The 15,357-nt window shown below is 37.8% G+C and overlaps 1 protein-coding gene across 1 annotated transcript; it reads right to left on the reverse strand.

Annotated features, from left to right (window-relative positions):
* Positions 1-118: 118 nt before the first annotated feature.
* sgk3 (serum/glucocorticoid regulated kinase family member 3) lies at positions 119-9,580 on the reverse strand. The gene is made up of 17 exons (XM_040044000.1): positions 9,331-9,580; positions 5,228-5,398; positions 5,022-5,105; positions 4,795-4,867; positions 4,637-4,712; positions 4,359-4,434; positions 4,123-4,172; positions 3,969-4,026; positions 3,666-3,749; positions 3,446-3,577; positions 2,980-3,092; positions 2,453-2,489; positions 2,023-2,109; positions 1,674-1,769; positions 1,377-1,532; positions 1,098-1,187; positions 119-487 (listed from the first exon to the last, which is right to left on the reverse strand). The coding sequence occupies exons 2-17, from the start codon at positions 5,321-5,323 to the stop codon at positions 317-319; spliced, it is 1,479 nt and encodes a 492-aa protein (XP_039899934.1). The 5' UTR covers positions 5,324-5,398; positions 9,331-9,580; the 3' UTR covers positions 119-316.
* Between the last annotated feature and the right edge of the window lie 5,777 nt (positions 9,581-15,357).

Consider the following 15,357-nt stretch of genomic DNA (forward strand, 5'->3'; position numbering starts at 1 on the left):
AATTTTAAGGCAATATAAAGCCTTATTTTGTAAACTGACAGAAATCACTTTAATAAAGAACAGTGGTCCCTAAATCTAAAAAATAGAATCTGTTATGGATGTACTTTTTTTTTTTTTTATTATAAATACAGGTAAAATAATATCTTGTTTCAACCAAAATCTATTTTGAGTGCAGTTCCTTCTCAGCTGCGTGCTTTGGCTTCACATAACAAGTTAATCCATTTATACTGCTTCCCTTTAGTAAAAAAAAAAAAAAAAAAAAGAAAAAAAGAAAGTTAGAATGGTTAAGGCAACTGAATGCTTCTATGGGAATGTTTCATAGGAAAGAATCATCAGAAGGTGGTGCGTAAGAAAAGCCCACAAAAGCGTCATCGGCTTCCATAACACTAGCGTTGACAATCGACTGTTCTTGAGACCAGCACACTGAGTTGGGGACCATCTCCTCTGTGAACTCAGGATCGAAGTTTGAGATATCACTGACAGAGCTCTGTTTTTAAAAAAAAGAGTGCAGAGGTCACATTATCATTCATGTAAAAAAATACAAAACATCATCACGGAGTAGGTCACCTAAGGGTGACTTACTCCCGTGACAGAAAAGCATTGTTTCAATTTTACACTGTGCTCCAAAAAGACATGGCAATCATAAAAAATTATAAATAGAGTTGCCAGTTTAAAAAAAAAAAAAAAATCAAGACTTGTAGTTGTACAAACAACAAGATACCCCTGCAACAAAGCTTACCTAAGCGAGATGTGACCTTTTCATTGTGTCAATACTCTGTTAGATTGCATATCTAATTTTGTTGGACTGCATGTATGTGCACGCTTGTTACAAGTTTATTCTTGTTTGTTCTTTAAGAATTACTATGAACTAGATCTACTCATACTATAAACATGATAACTCAAATATTAAAGCTACTCCATCTCCACAAAGATGTTTTTTAGTCATTCAGTGTGATTAGAATAGTATATAAACAATGTACTGTACAGAATGTCCTGTAAGTCTATACTACTGCAAAGCCAAGAGAATTATGTCTTGTGAAGAGTCAAAATAAGTGTAAAATACCCAGGCGGTTTTGATTACAGGAAAAAATATTTACCACAAGTGGTGTAAAAGGGGGAGGGATCTTCTTCTGCTCAAGGTCATCCCAGTTGATGGAAGAGAAGAAGCTGTGTCTTCTGATCTCAATCTGAAAGTCAAGAGTAAATAAACCGCAACATGATTTTTCAGCTAACAGAGCGTGAAGAGAAGAATGACACTCATTTTTAATTAGTGTTAGAGACAGTGACACGCATATACATTAAAGGTATGGGCCACTAGAGGGAGCTCAAAAGTTACAAATTCTGTAGTGAAAATCGATTTAATAAATGACACATACAAAGTCTTCCCTGTATCCCAGTCTGCGCTTGCCATCTTTCTCCAGCAGCCCGTCGAGGAGAGACCAGGCTGTGTTGGAGGCACCGGGACGCCTGGTTAGCGGCTTGTGGAGGATGTTGTCATACATCTCGTGTGTGTCCCTGCTGTAGAAAGGTGGCTAGGATATGGGGGGGGGGGGAAGTAGAGGTTTATAAGTGAGTAGGAAAATGTGGCAACTCATTGAAATGTTTCAACATTTATCACTAAAGCAGATTTACAAATCAGAGTTATTTTTGGAAATGTCAAAGTAAAAACTCACTAGACCAAAGAGCATTTCATACAGCACTGAGCCCAGACACCACCAGTCTACTGTGCGATCATACGGCAGCTTCTTCAAGACCTCTGGAGCTAAGTACTGCTCATTTAAAAAGAGGAAGAAGAAAAAACCCCACATAATAATATGACATTAACTCCCACATTTTCCTTCTAGCTTAAAACACAGTTATCAATGCTACAGTTCTTTTGCATATGAAAGTGTATTTTATTCTCCAGTAGTTTAACAAATTACAACACACACACACACACAGCGGAAAATTATTAACTTCACTTTTGTAATAAGGTTTTCAATGATTGTCATGTTAAACAAAAGGCTTTCTTGGAACACAAACCTCAGGTGTTCCACAAAATGTAGTGGTAGTGTCCTTCTGGGAAATGCCTTCCTTGCACAATCCAAAGTCTGTGAGTACGATATGCCCCTGGAAAAGGGAGGACATAGGGATGTTTTTAGATAACATGTGCCACACAAGCAGCTCATTATCCCCCGGGACTGAGGATACTATTGTTTACTAGGAATGTTGGCTGCAGCAGTCAGTCACATTCACCGTTTCCTAACTTTCTCAATGAGGCTAGGCAGGAAAATCATTAATAAGACCTAATCCAATCACACGCTTTCTGTCCAGCTGGAACTGGAAATTGACAGCAGGAGAATGAAATGTGTCCTGTACATGTTTTATGTAATAACTCCTCCACCAGTTATAACCCTAACATGATATCCAAAAGTGCCATTGAGATATATTTTGGGATTCGTTGAACACTTACCTCGTGGTCAAGAAGGATATTTTCTGGCTTTAAGTCTCTGAAAAAATAATTTCAAACACAGTTGCATTTAAACGCCCATATGTTTTAAGTAAATTTAATTTCAATTTAATTTCATAAGCTCTACACTTGAAGAAAGTCTTGTAAAAAAAAAACAAAAAAAAAAACACCAACTAAGTATATCTCATCCTATAACAGCTTAAAGAAACACATTTAGCTTTATTAGCTTGAAGTAATCAGCCTCTCACACTGCATCTTCTTTACCACATTGCTTCAGTTCAGTGAGCTTTGCAGGCATTCATTTATGCACAGCTTTTTTATGACCCCACCATAGCATTTCAATCATGAGATGTCTGAGACGTAGCTCTTCGGGGTTTTTCTCCTCATAGTTTCTCTGCACGGTCTATTTGCTAGTAGTAATAGTATTAGTTTTTCACATGACTTCACAGAATCACTTGAACTTTCTTTTTCACATGACTGTATCTTGGCTTTACATATTTGGCTTGACTGACACTTGAATAGCAGCATACCTGTAAACAATCGTGAGAGAATGCAGGTATCCCAGCGCACTTGCCATTTCAGCAATGTAGAACTTTGCTCTGGGCTCCGGAAAGGTCCTTTCTCTTTGAAGATGAAAGAAAAGCTGAAAAGAAAAAAGTTAGAGTGAACATTTAATGGAGAACTTATAAATACTGATATTTCACTTTTGGCATGTTGTGCTCATCTGGTTCAGAGTAAGATTCGGCTTTAATGGCATGCTGATTGTCACGCAGCGCAGCTAAAAAAACCGATCACACTTGAAGCAGTAACATGCAAAAGCCACCCTTACTCCAAGTAATGCTATAATCGCTAATAAAAATATCACACATGGAGGTGTGTTAACAGTAAAGGGAGATTTTTAAAAAAAGTTTCTTTATTGCTTCATTTCTCAGCTGTTCATGACAGTGTGACTCAATTCTGTGTGATTTTATTACAAATAAAAGTGAAACAACTCACTTCTCCTCCATTGATGAAATCCAACACGAAGTACAACTTGTCTTTAGTCTGGAAGGAATAATGAAGCCCAACCAGGAAAGGATGTTTCACGTTCTTCAGCAAAACGTTGCGTTCTGCCATGATGTGTTTTTGCTGATTGGCAAAACAATATATGTGAACCATTATCATACACATATCCAAGCCAAAATACAGATAAACTCAGTGGTGATCAAAGTTTTACCTCTTTCCTGTTGAGAATGATCTTTTTTTGTAAGATCTTGATGGCATAAAACTTTCCATCGTGTTTTCGTTTAGCGAGGAAAACCTGCATCAGGAGAGAACCAGAGCAGGTTGAGAATTTCATCAACACTGAAAACCAAAATAATTCCTTATCCGATTCTCACTTCCTACATGGAAAGGGCAACACATGCAGAACTAAAACCTGTTGCTTCCTCAACAGTAATGACATTAAAACTTGTCACTGTCTAACATCTGGGATGAAGATAAAGTGAACATATTTTCCAGTATTGCACCAATTACATACCTTCCCAAAACTCCCTTTTCCTATGACTTTTAAAAAGTCAAAGTCTGTGGGCTTGGCTCTGAAAGATAAAATATTTTTAAATTTACAGGCATTTCAGATAGAAATAATTGATAAAAACATCAAGGCCTTGTCAGCTATGTTCTAGTAAACATACTGTGGATTTGCAGAGGGTCCCAGGTTGATGTTTCTGGAGGTAGAGTTGTTCTGTTGTAGAGTAGAAAAACATCATTTAGATAAGCCAGTGAGACCCACAGCTGCCATATTAACATAACAGCCTAAAATAACTGTCTGAAATATTTATATAGGTATATTTATGCATGTATAAAAAGGGTTATCAGACAAGATGCTGTCATCAGGACAGGCAAACCATCATCCAAAACTGCTACATACCTTTTCATCTTCATCCTCAGAGGCATCTGATATTTGTTCCCTTTTTTCCATTAGTAAAAATGCCCTCACATCTGGACTGTGAAGTTTAACACAGGACAAGCAGGTAAATAAAAACATTCTAACAGCAGCAGGTGACAGCCAACATAGTACAACTTTTAATTTAAATAAGCACAAAGCACGGCTAAACAAATCTGAACAACTCATCCTAATAAAGTTAGCATCAGACATCAATATATAATATAGTGTTGTATAATAACAGTAGGAGCTGCTACACTTACTGGTTGCAAAGCTGAGGATGTGAGACGAGTTTTTTGATGAACTCATGTAACCCGGCTCTTCTTTGCTTGATGAACTCTATTTAAAACAAACCTACAATCAATCACTTGCACGCAACAAAGATCAAGCAGGGCCTATTTAGTTAAATGCAAACACCTACCCGGGTCAAAGTTGTCCCCAAATATCCTTTTAGCTGGAATTTTCAAGTTCATAGATGGAAACTGTTTCCTTAACTGTGTTAAAAGCGCAACAGAGAAAATTATTTTAGAAGGGAGAAGATTATTCTGACATATTTGTAATTATTCTGAATGATTCTTAATATCATAAAACACAACATCTGCCCCCCAAATTAGATTTGATGGAAGATCAAGATGTTCCATTGCTTACTGTGTTAAAGAGTTTATCAAACTCTGCATATCGCCTGAAGACAAACCATTCCTGTTGTCCAACATTGACAATCACTTTGTAAACCTGAAAAAACAGACAACCATAATTCATGTAAACATTAAGAAAAGTAGCAAGTCCTAATTTAAATGACCATTTCTGGGATTACATTTCCTGCAGAAAAAATATGAATGAACCAATGCACGCACTGTGTAACGCTTTTTTTTGTCCCTCTGCTCATTGTGGCAAGGGATGCTGACATTGGGAAAACTGGGTTGGTCCTCCATCTTAGGGCCGGTCAGCATTCAAAGGTGCAGTAATGTGTCCCCCAGGAAAAGGCTTCAAGTATACGACTGGCCAATCCTCATTCTGGGTCTCTACTGCAAAAGAGGAAAGAGAAGAGCTTACTCTGTTATACAGGAAGTGAAACTGGTCTTGCTCTGCTCACTACACATATCAGCTTGCAGGGCTTACATCACTGCACACTTCAGAGGTGGCAGCCTTTGCTCATTAATCAGATTATATCGGCACAGTATTTGTTGTAACTGCTTTGCACTTTATAAGCACTCAGTTCTCGAAATGGTATCATCCCATGTGTTAGAAACGCTCAGTTTTATTTTGCCAAGAATCAAACATTCATATCATTAAGATATGTTAAATACACAACAGAACAAAATATGTAACACCGGTCTAGTTATTTTTAAACTAGGTTATGTACACCGTATGTTAAAACGTTGAAGAGTGTAAGTATTTTTCTTCTTTTTTGTCACTATCTGTTACATTACAGGTAATCATTTTTAAAAAGACGTTATTCAAATGTAGTCTTGGCTGAAAGTCTGTCTAGAAGTCCTTTGGCTTTCTTAACTCTTTCACCCATAAAAATGACTATATCATATATCATATATCATCTGACTATTAAGAAATAAAGTTTCTGGATTTTTCCAAGGGTAGCTGCATAGGCAGAGACCACCTTCACTTGCCTCTGATGCACACCCAGTCATTTTGTTCTTTAAGCAGGATTAAAATATGACAGAAACCATTAGTTTCATAAAAGAGCTTCAAGGGTTACTCCTGCTAGGCTTTTGAGGGGTAAAGAGTTAAAAAGGGAAGATTGTGGTGAGAGTACAGGGACAACAGATGGGTCAGTGAGCTGCAACATGGCAGCAGGTGGGCTCCCTCCTCCTGGGCAACCAGTTAACTCACTCCTTACTGTGAGCATATCCCATCCTCCCTCAGTTTTAATAACATAACACTTCAACATATCAATACAGCACATACTAGCTATTATTTTGCTGTTAATCGTGCCATCTTCTTCCAGATGACTCTATCCATGCAATCTATTCCATGTCTATACAACTCACACACATCTCCCCTAACAACTGAGCACATACAAGCCCACAGTGATTCACACACTAGCTCTCAAACATGCTGAGTCTGTGACATTCTCCCTTGTTTGGCTCAGTAGAAAAATGTATAATTTTTTTAAACCTTGCAGGGATTTTTGAAGCCAGAGTTACACAGCAAGCAAAACATTAGAAGGAAATAAATAAAGCAAATTGCTGGGATCCAATAAATTCCTTCCCCTGACTGTTGAATTAACAAAAGGTCAGGCTTTCAGTTGATTTAAGGTGAAGAGGGACAAAGTTAATACTGATAAGTCTTAATGAGTAAATTCTAATAAACTGTAACAGAAGTGTCTTCTGTCTCCAGCTTAACTGGGGACCTGAAACGATCATGTGTACTGTAAATACTCAACACTGTGTGATCTAACTGAACACACAGAGAGCGGCATATCCTTCTCTGTCCGTTATGTAACGTCTGTTGTTTTAGAACAAAGCTCTTTGTCTGCTGCTCTGACTTGACCATTGTCTGAGGTTTGTGAGGTCAGCCTAGTTTTGTTTAGTAGTTTTATCTTTCCGAGCCCCGCTGCTTTCTCAAAACACACAGAAAACCTGCTCTGTGACAGCTTTCTCCTGCCGCGTACGGATCCTGAGTGTATCCTGAGTGGGCATCTCATTCTGCTCACGTTGGGGTGAGGAAACGGTAAAAGAGCGGCCCTCTTTAAAATGCATGAGTGCAGTCAGAGGGACCTTCATGCCCTCTTCATCACTAGGCGTTCTTTCTGTTCTGTCACGACACTGTAAAACTTCCTTTTTAGTTTCACTTTTACTCACATTTATAAGAACACAAAGAGCCAGTATTACCAGTACTAACTTTTCCCTCTAATACAACTGCTTGTCCACATATGCAAAGCATTTGTTTAAAAATAGAGCTGTAACTAGGAAATATTTTCATTTTGCTGAGACTGTTCAGTCTATCAAAGCCCATCAGCCTCAGCCCAAGGTGACCTTTTAATGTGTAATTCTTGTGACACCCGCCACCTAAGATTTAAAAAAATAAAAACAGGTAAAAGCAGGAAAACATATTTTCTGGCGATAAATTAGGATATGTATTGATCTAATTGACTGAATCTTATTACAGAATTGGTGTACACCAATTCTGTAATGGAAAAAAAAAAAAAAGGTTGCGTCATTGTGGCTGACACACACGAAAATGGCTGTGCACATCGCCGAGCTGCCCCACATCTGTGCGTGTTTTTCATGCTTAAATGGCTTGTGAAACTCACAGGGTAGGACCCGCTTTTTAACATTCCAGAATTTTTTTTTGTTGATGGGGGGAAACAACATATAACCGTGCAGTGAAACCTACATTTGGAGCCTGACACAGGCTGCTACTCCTAAGTATGGAATGCTGCAGCTCACCACACCCACCAGCACGCACTGTCAAGTTAAATAATAAGAAGTGAAAACAAAGAGTGGGAATCACAATGCGAATAAGAAGGAATGAGACTATTGTTAAACATGTGTCCTCGCCACAGTTTATGCCCACATCACAACATGAATTAACTTGTGATGACAGACCCAAAATATTACAGCCTACTACATGGGATAAAAAAAAAAAACTTCTCAATGATCAGTTCAAACATAGGGATATCTGTGGTTATGTACAGTAAAGCAGAAGCAACACTAGAAGACCACGAAAGCTCAGTCAGGCAAGCAGCTGCTGATCAACAAAAAAAAAAAAAAAAAAAGGCAAAGTTTTGAGGGGACGAAAGATGATTTCTAACCTTTACTCAGACCAGTCTGTGTTGCCACAACAGTGGCAAATCTCTGATAGAGGAAGTGCAGCTTGAGTAGTGCGGGGAGCACAAACATAGTGCATCAGCACATGACCAAATTCTTACCCTAACCTGACAGTCCAGACAGCTTAGAGACAGCCGCAGTGTCTACCGACTTCCTTTTCGAAACAAACCTGAATCAGTGTGTGCACTGACAAGAAATGACCGGTTCATCAGCTGCAGAAAATAAGAACTCAAAGAGAGCACGCTCAGCAGCCTTAAGGAGCTTGCTCTGTTATGACAGATGTTGAGCTGGCTCTTTTGTAATGTGAGTATTTGTCCCATAAAACCACACATTAACATCAGGGAAGGAAATGTGAAGTTGACCTCCAGTCAAAGCAAATGGACAGATGAGATGAGAGTCCACATGTGAGTTTAAATATACTCTTTGGATAACAAGAGGAAACGGAATGATGAAGAGGGATCACCAAGGGAAGCAACCTTCCTGTCAGTGTAAATTTGACTTTTTTGGTGCGTGTTAATATCACACAAGCTTGGATAAACATTCAAGGTGAACATTCATTGTAACAGCTTCTGAAGTCTGAAAGCTACGTAGAGCTATGTGGATGACAGTTCCCTTGAAGACAGCATTGAAAAAGGCCTCGTTTACTATTTCTGTTTCATTCTGCCAAAAGTATCGGCAAAAGCTTACAAAGAGTACAGGTGTACTTACACCGGTACTACTTTTAAATCTGTGCACATGTTACGTGTATTGAGGGGAAAATAATTTCTTAATAATACATTTTCGAGCCGAGGACGTGAGAGAAAAGAAAAAAGAGACAGGGGAGGGAGGAGCTCAACACACACACGCAAATAAACCCCCGGCAGACACTAAATGATAAGCTTCATACACTCTAACAAGACCGCAAATGTAACACAAACTATAAACAATACAGTATTAAGCTATAAGGACATGGTGAGTACTAAACAGTAGATGAGCAAACACAAGTTAGTAACTTTAAGTGTCTCTCGGCTAAACTTTCTTTAGTGACATATTTGAGCAACAAACGGTTAATGTTATAACTAGCATTATATTACTTAACATTACACTGGCACCAGTTCTCCCCATTTGAAGTAAATATTACAGCTACAGCTAGCCAACACGTCGTTAGGAGTTACGTGAACATCACGTACCTTTCAGGATTTTGACGCGGTGTTCCTTTAATTTCGCAGTTCCAGCGGGGATTTTTCGCTCTACGGCAGTTAAGCTGCTAAGGTAGCAAACATTTGTCCAGGTCGGGCAGGGACGAAAGTCCCTAAACCCTCCAAATGAAAGTGTGCTTTCTCTCACTGCTCACAGCCGTCCGACAAGTGAGCGCAGCAGGAAACATCAGTGTTTCCTGGCCGCACAAAGTTCCAATGAAATTTGTCACGGGACCTCACACGGACAGACGCGACCGCCGTGAAGTACACACTAGACACCACTTTACTTCCGGTGCTGCTTTTCAAAATATAAGGGGAATAAAAACTTCCTGAATTGATGTCTTTTGCTTAGCCGCCGTGCTAAAAACAAACACATTTTAAGCACTTTGTTTTACTTTAATGTTCCCGTCCACCGTATCCTCACGCCAATCATAGTTCTAATTAAACATATTAAACACATCTTACTGTAGCCTCTGAGATAAAAAACTGTGCTTTCTGCTGGAGCCCAACCCATATAATACTTTTGAGTCATTCTATAATTGGGCAGTTTAGGTTTCAAAAGTGGCGAATAAGTGATAATGCATTTATTTTATAATCTATGTATTTAAGAAAAACAAATAATAAACCATAAAAAACAAACAAAACCCCTTAAATTTGTCCACCTCAGGCATCAAAGGTTCACTTTTTATGAGATATTTTAGTTAGTTAACTAATTAATATTTAGACTTAGACTTAATCTTAGCAACTTTTGAACCTTACCACATCTAACTTTTCAATAGTCCCACTTTTTTGGTTTATTTTCAAAAATTAAACTCATCTAATAATTTAAACCAGTGCAAAGATAATAGATTCAGAGAGCTAGGAAAAACATTTACGGTTATATTATTAACATGACATGGTAACAGGGTTACAATTTGAGTAACCATTTACACAAGACATAATGACTTATTACATATAGAACTTGTGCTTGTACATAGCTATGATAAATATATATTTCAGACAACAGAAATGTTGTTTATGTTATTTATGTTTACATATATGTTTTTAGCATGTGTTTGTAAGAGGTGCGAGCTGTAGAATATGATACATGTGATGATGGAAAGTCAAGGATACATGCAGTCATATAAATAAGGAATCTTTTAAATTAATTTGCCTTCCTTTGGAAATGTGTGTAACAGGGTTGCACTGGTGAGAGTGCAACTCAATCTAGTCAGAAAAGATTAGAAAAAATACAAAGCATATCAAAGAGGACTGACTTCTGGGAGCTGAAATGGTGCATTATTCGTCTTTGTCATTTTCACTGTTTTGTTGATTCCCTTTCCAATCTAAATAAAGGCATGCGTCAACAAAATCCGAACAATAAGTATGCATTTAGAACTCATTTTAACTGTTATATTTGACATGCAATTTGGTTATCAAGAATCTGTGATATGTTTGGATTCTTGAGAGATATTTTGTATTTCAAATGCTTTGGAACACCTTTTATAAAATCTATATTTTGTCCCTGAACAGTGGTTTACACAATTTACACAACAATTTACACTGGCCTTCACAGACACAGTCACCTTTAACTAAATTAGCAAATTTGCCAACATTTCTTTAGTTTTATGAGTTTGTTTACTCTGGCGATTAAAAAGGCATTTAAAAATAATTTTGGCCAGCTATCCTATAACTCTGTATGCATGTAATTACACAAATGTCCTTGGTTAAAATTTCAAAACTTGTGTTTTAATAAAATCACGACGTTTTGATTACGCAATAAACATTTTTGGGCTCTTATTTTCCTGGGATAACAAAAACTTCCGGTCATGTTTGCTTGGCACAGCTGGATTTACTCTGATTCTGAGGAAATCCAACAGTTCAACAGCGCCACCTACAGGAAAGAAGGCAACAGAAACCCAACAATCATAACAGTATTCAGACAGTTGAAGGCCAGCAACTATGAAGTATCCACGATGAATTATTTCAATTATGAATCATTTAATAATAATGCAATTATTAATATTTTGTTAGTTCATATTATTGAATATAGTGCTTCATAAATGTGGTAATATCCTTTTTAACAAAAAAGTGTGATTTAAACTTTCAGTGCTTTTGTGTTTGACCTTTTGTGGTGAACACCTAAACACACTGTAGTCCAGGTCAGACCTGACAGAGCTGATACAAGAGAAAGGCCCCAGTAGTGCTCTCCACAACAAATCTGAAGAGCTAAGCCAACATTAAATGTAAATATTTTAAAAAGAAAAGTTTGACATCTACATTTTGACTGAATATTTACATATATTTAATAGCTAAAGTGAGAAGTAAATAGTTTTTACTTTTTTAAAAAGTTTTTTTGTTGTTGCTGAAATCGGCTGTCCTTTAAGTCATCTTGATAGTAACCAAAACTGTATCTGTATGAGTGTGAATAGTTTTCAGTTTGTGGGCCTCTGCCACAAATTGACAAAAGTAACGCAAAATTAAAAGAAATAATAAAAAGAAATAAAATCAATAATATTATAATACTTCAATGATTGTAATGTGTGTGCTTGACAACATTTATGTGATGTACACAAATACTCTATACAAATCCCACAATCATATATTTGTACATTTCGACATGAAAAATGGCAAAATAAATAAATAATTTTTTAATAAAAAAATCATATTTTGCATAGTTAGATCTTAACAAGTTCCAAGTAGAGCTTCAACATGCCACAAGAAAAAGTGGGGGTGAGACAAAACATTTTTTTGAGCATGCAATTTATTGGGAACAACACTTAAACTGAAACAGGCTGTTTTACAGCTGATCAAAAATTTAAGACCACATGCTTTTAAAAGGCCAAATCTGGGCACAAATGTGGATTCACTGTCATTTTCTGTCAGGTAGTCACACTGCCATGGCGTTCTGATGGTAAAGGCAAAAAAATCGTTCCCTTTTTGAGCATGGTCGGGTTGTTGAACTGCATAAGCAGGGTCTCTTGAAGCGCGGCATCACTGCTGAGGATTACAGACCAACAAAAGTCAAGTGGAAGACCCCCCAAAATTTTACCAGCACTGAGCCAGAGGATCCAAATGGCTATCCGTCAAGACACTGGACGATCCTCGACCCAAATTAAGGCCGTTACTGGTGCTGACTGCAGCCCCGTAACCATCAGACAGCATCTTCAAAGGCCTCGTCGCCTTGAACACCACAGAGCTGACCGTTTGGACTTTGCAAGAGTGCACCAAACATGGGACACTGAAAGGTGGAAGAAAGTTTTATTCTCTGATGAGAAAAAATGTAACCTTAATGGTCCTGATGGTTTCCAACGTTACTGGCATGACAAGCAGATGCCACCCGAGAGTTTTTCTACGTGCCACAGTGGAGGGGCACCATATGGGTTTGGGGTACTTTTTCCTTCAGTGGAACAATGGAGCTTCAGGAGGTGCAGGGGCATCAAATGGTCACTGGTTATGTCCAGGTGTTGCAGAAAGCATCCCTCATGACTTAGGGCCCTCGTCTGTGTGGTAAAGACTGGGTTTTTAAACAGGACAACGCTACAGTGCACAATGACTGCAGGACAAGGGACTTCTTCCAGGACAATCTTTCACTCTTCACTCTTTTGGACCATTCTGCATCTTCCCCTGATCTTAATCCAACTGAGAACCTTTGGGGATGGATGGCAAGGGAAGTTCACAAAAATGGACAACAGTTCCTAAGAGTAGATGCCCTTCATGCATCTATCTTCACCACTTGGAGAAACGTTCCCAATGTTCCATTTGCCTAAACAAACGTGTGATGGATCTTCAGAAGGCCTGGTAGTGAAGTGGAGTAAAGTTTGTCGGGCTCTGCTCTGGTATAAGTATGTCACTGTGGACACGGTTGCTACAGAGACACCAGACTCTGTAAAGCACAGGCTGTGACAGGAGGATGGATGCAAGAAGATGTACAGCAACTGTTTCTGTCTATAATGTAATGGTGAAATTTTGTGGATGAACAAACACATTTTATATCATTCGTTATTAAATGATAAAGAATTTCCTATGATGTTGTCCTGGCTGATAATTAATAAACATTAAACAGCTAGCAGCTGCAACTCTAATTCAGCGATTCAGCATTTCAAATTAAGTTCAAAAACTTAACTAATCCTGATTAGAAAGCCAGATGATGTATTGTACAAAAAGTCGTGCAGAATCTTTTGCAACATAAGTTTAGAAAACCTAACATCTACAAATCAGGAAACCAGTTTTGTTTTTCCTCCTCTGTATTATGTTTATGCTGTTTGCATAACAGAACATGTGCACACATATAAAATAGTAAAAAATTATTTCAGCTGGTTTAATTTTGTTTCTTAAATACTAAAAGTTCATGTAACACATAACGGTCTCAGACTGACTTGTCTGTGTGCACAAAGGTCACTCACAAAGCATCAGTGGGTGTTTTGACTTCCTGTCATTTCATCGCTGATCTTTAGCACCTTGGTAAGGAAGAACAGCAGCAGGCTGGTCCACGCCTCTCTGTGGTTTTCTGAGGTCAGGGCCCGAAAACACACGGAACAGAACAAGCCTGGAAATCAAATATGAAGTCAAACATAGAAACATGTTTCTGATTCCTGTGTTGTTTTGTAATGTACCGTAGCAAGGCAACATCTGCTTCCCTGTCTGACTTGTCACACGAAAAATTGCTGCAGTGAGGATGATGAAGATTGCTCTTGCTCAGTGACTGCTAATTAAAGCCCCTGACTGAGACTTTAAGAACACAATTGGACATTTTCCTCCACAGTATAAGCTTGAGGAAAACTGAAGCCACCTCTGACCTGCTGTTTAATGTTAAATTCATTTCATCGTGTCCAGGGTGATATTTTCAACTGTAACTGCAACTTGAGATCTCAATCTTAAAATTATTAAGTTATTGTAATGACTAACTAGTACTTAATATATATATATATTCATGCTTACACTTAAATCTGCTGCCTAATTTTAATTTTATTGATTTCACTTGTTTTTTTTTTGCCTCATCTTGATTATCTTTTTTTGACATAAATATACCTTAAGGACTTGCATTGTTGCGTTGGAGGTGAAGCAATATGTTTTTAGGTCTTGTGTTATATTACGTTTCAAATAAATATGTCCTTTGCGTCTCACATGCTTATTCATCATGCTTATCATTGGAAGTCCACTTTTGTAATTGAAATCTTCAGAAAATCCAGATATTGCAACAAGTACAGTACAACAACTATACATGTAATACAGATCAAAGCAGAATTTAGATCAGAGAGGGCGTCAGAAAAGTAGATGATAAATAGATGATCTATAAAAAAGGCATGCTGGGGTATAGTGATGATCATTAAGAGAATAGAGGAAAATCAGACTGCTGAGAGAAAAGAATGTAAGTTATGTCTCTTTAAACGGGATAATGGACAAAGGATGTTGAATATGAAGCTTCTAGGCCAGAGAAGATGGGAAATGGGAAAATAAAAAAAATGCTGATTATAAAGCAAGTGCATGTTTGCGACGAAAGTCGATAATAACAGTATTCATGGGTAATCTAGTTTGCAGTAAATACTACTAGCCACTAGGTGGCGACAAAGGAACCCTTTGGACAGTTACGTTTTGACTGAAAATCTCCCGAGGCAGCATCTCTGTGTTGCTAAATATAAATAATTGATAAATATGTTTAAAAAGTATGTTTTAAACTCTTCTCTTTCTTTGTAGCTGAAAACCATATTTTTTGTACTGCAACAGTAAAAAACAGAATAAGCCTAGTAAAGAGCAACATTACAGCGAGAACACCATATTTTCAGAGCTGATATGAAAGATTGGTACAGCCAAATAATGATTCTTCACCCTCAGTAAATACGAAGCAATAATTCTGAATAAGATGCAGCTAAAATATTTAAAATCAAAGTGTTATTTATTCAAATAAGTCATATTTAACAGCGGCATCCCATGGACGAACATGATAGAGCCTGCCTGAAACTAGGAGAAAAATTGAAACGGGAGTGGCATTCAGGGAGGGAAACGTGGGTGTACGGGGGGCATACCATTAGGGACATG

The sequence above is a fragment of the Simochromis diagramma genome, unplaced genomic scaffold, assembly GCF_900408965.1.
Source record: "Simochromis diagramma unplaced genomic scaffold, fSimDia1.1 OVJJ01000602.1, whole genome shotgun sequence".
NCBI classification, from domain to species: Eukaryota; Metazoa; Chordata; class Actinopteri; order Cichliformes; family Cichlidae; genus Simochromis; species Simochromis diagramma.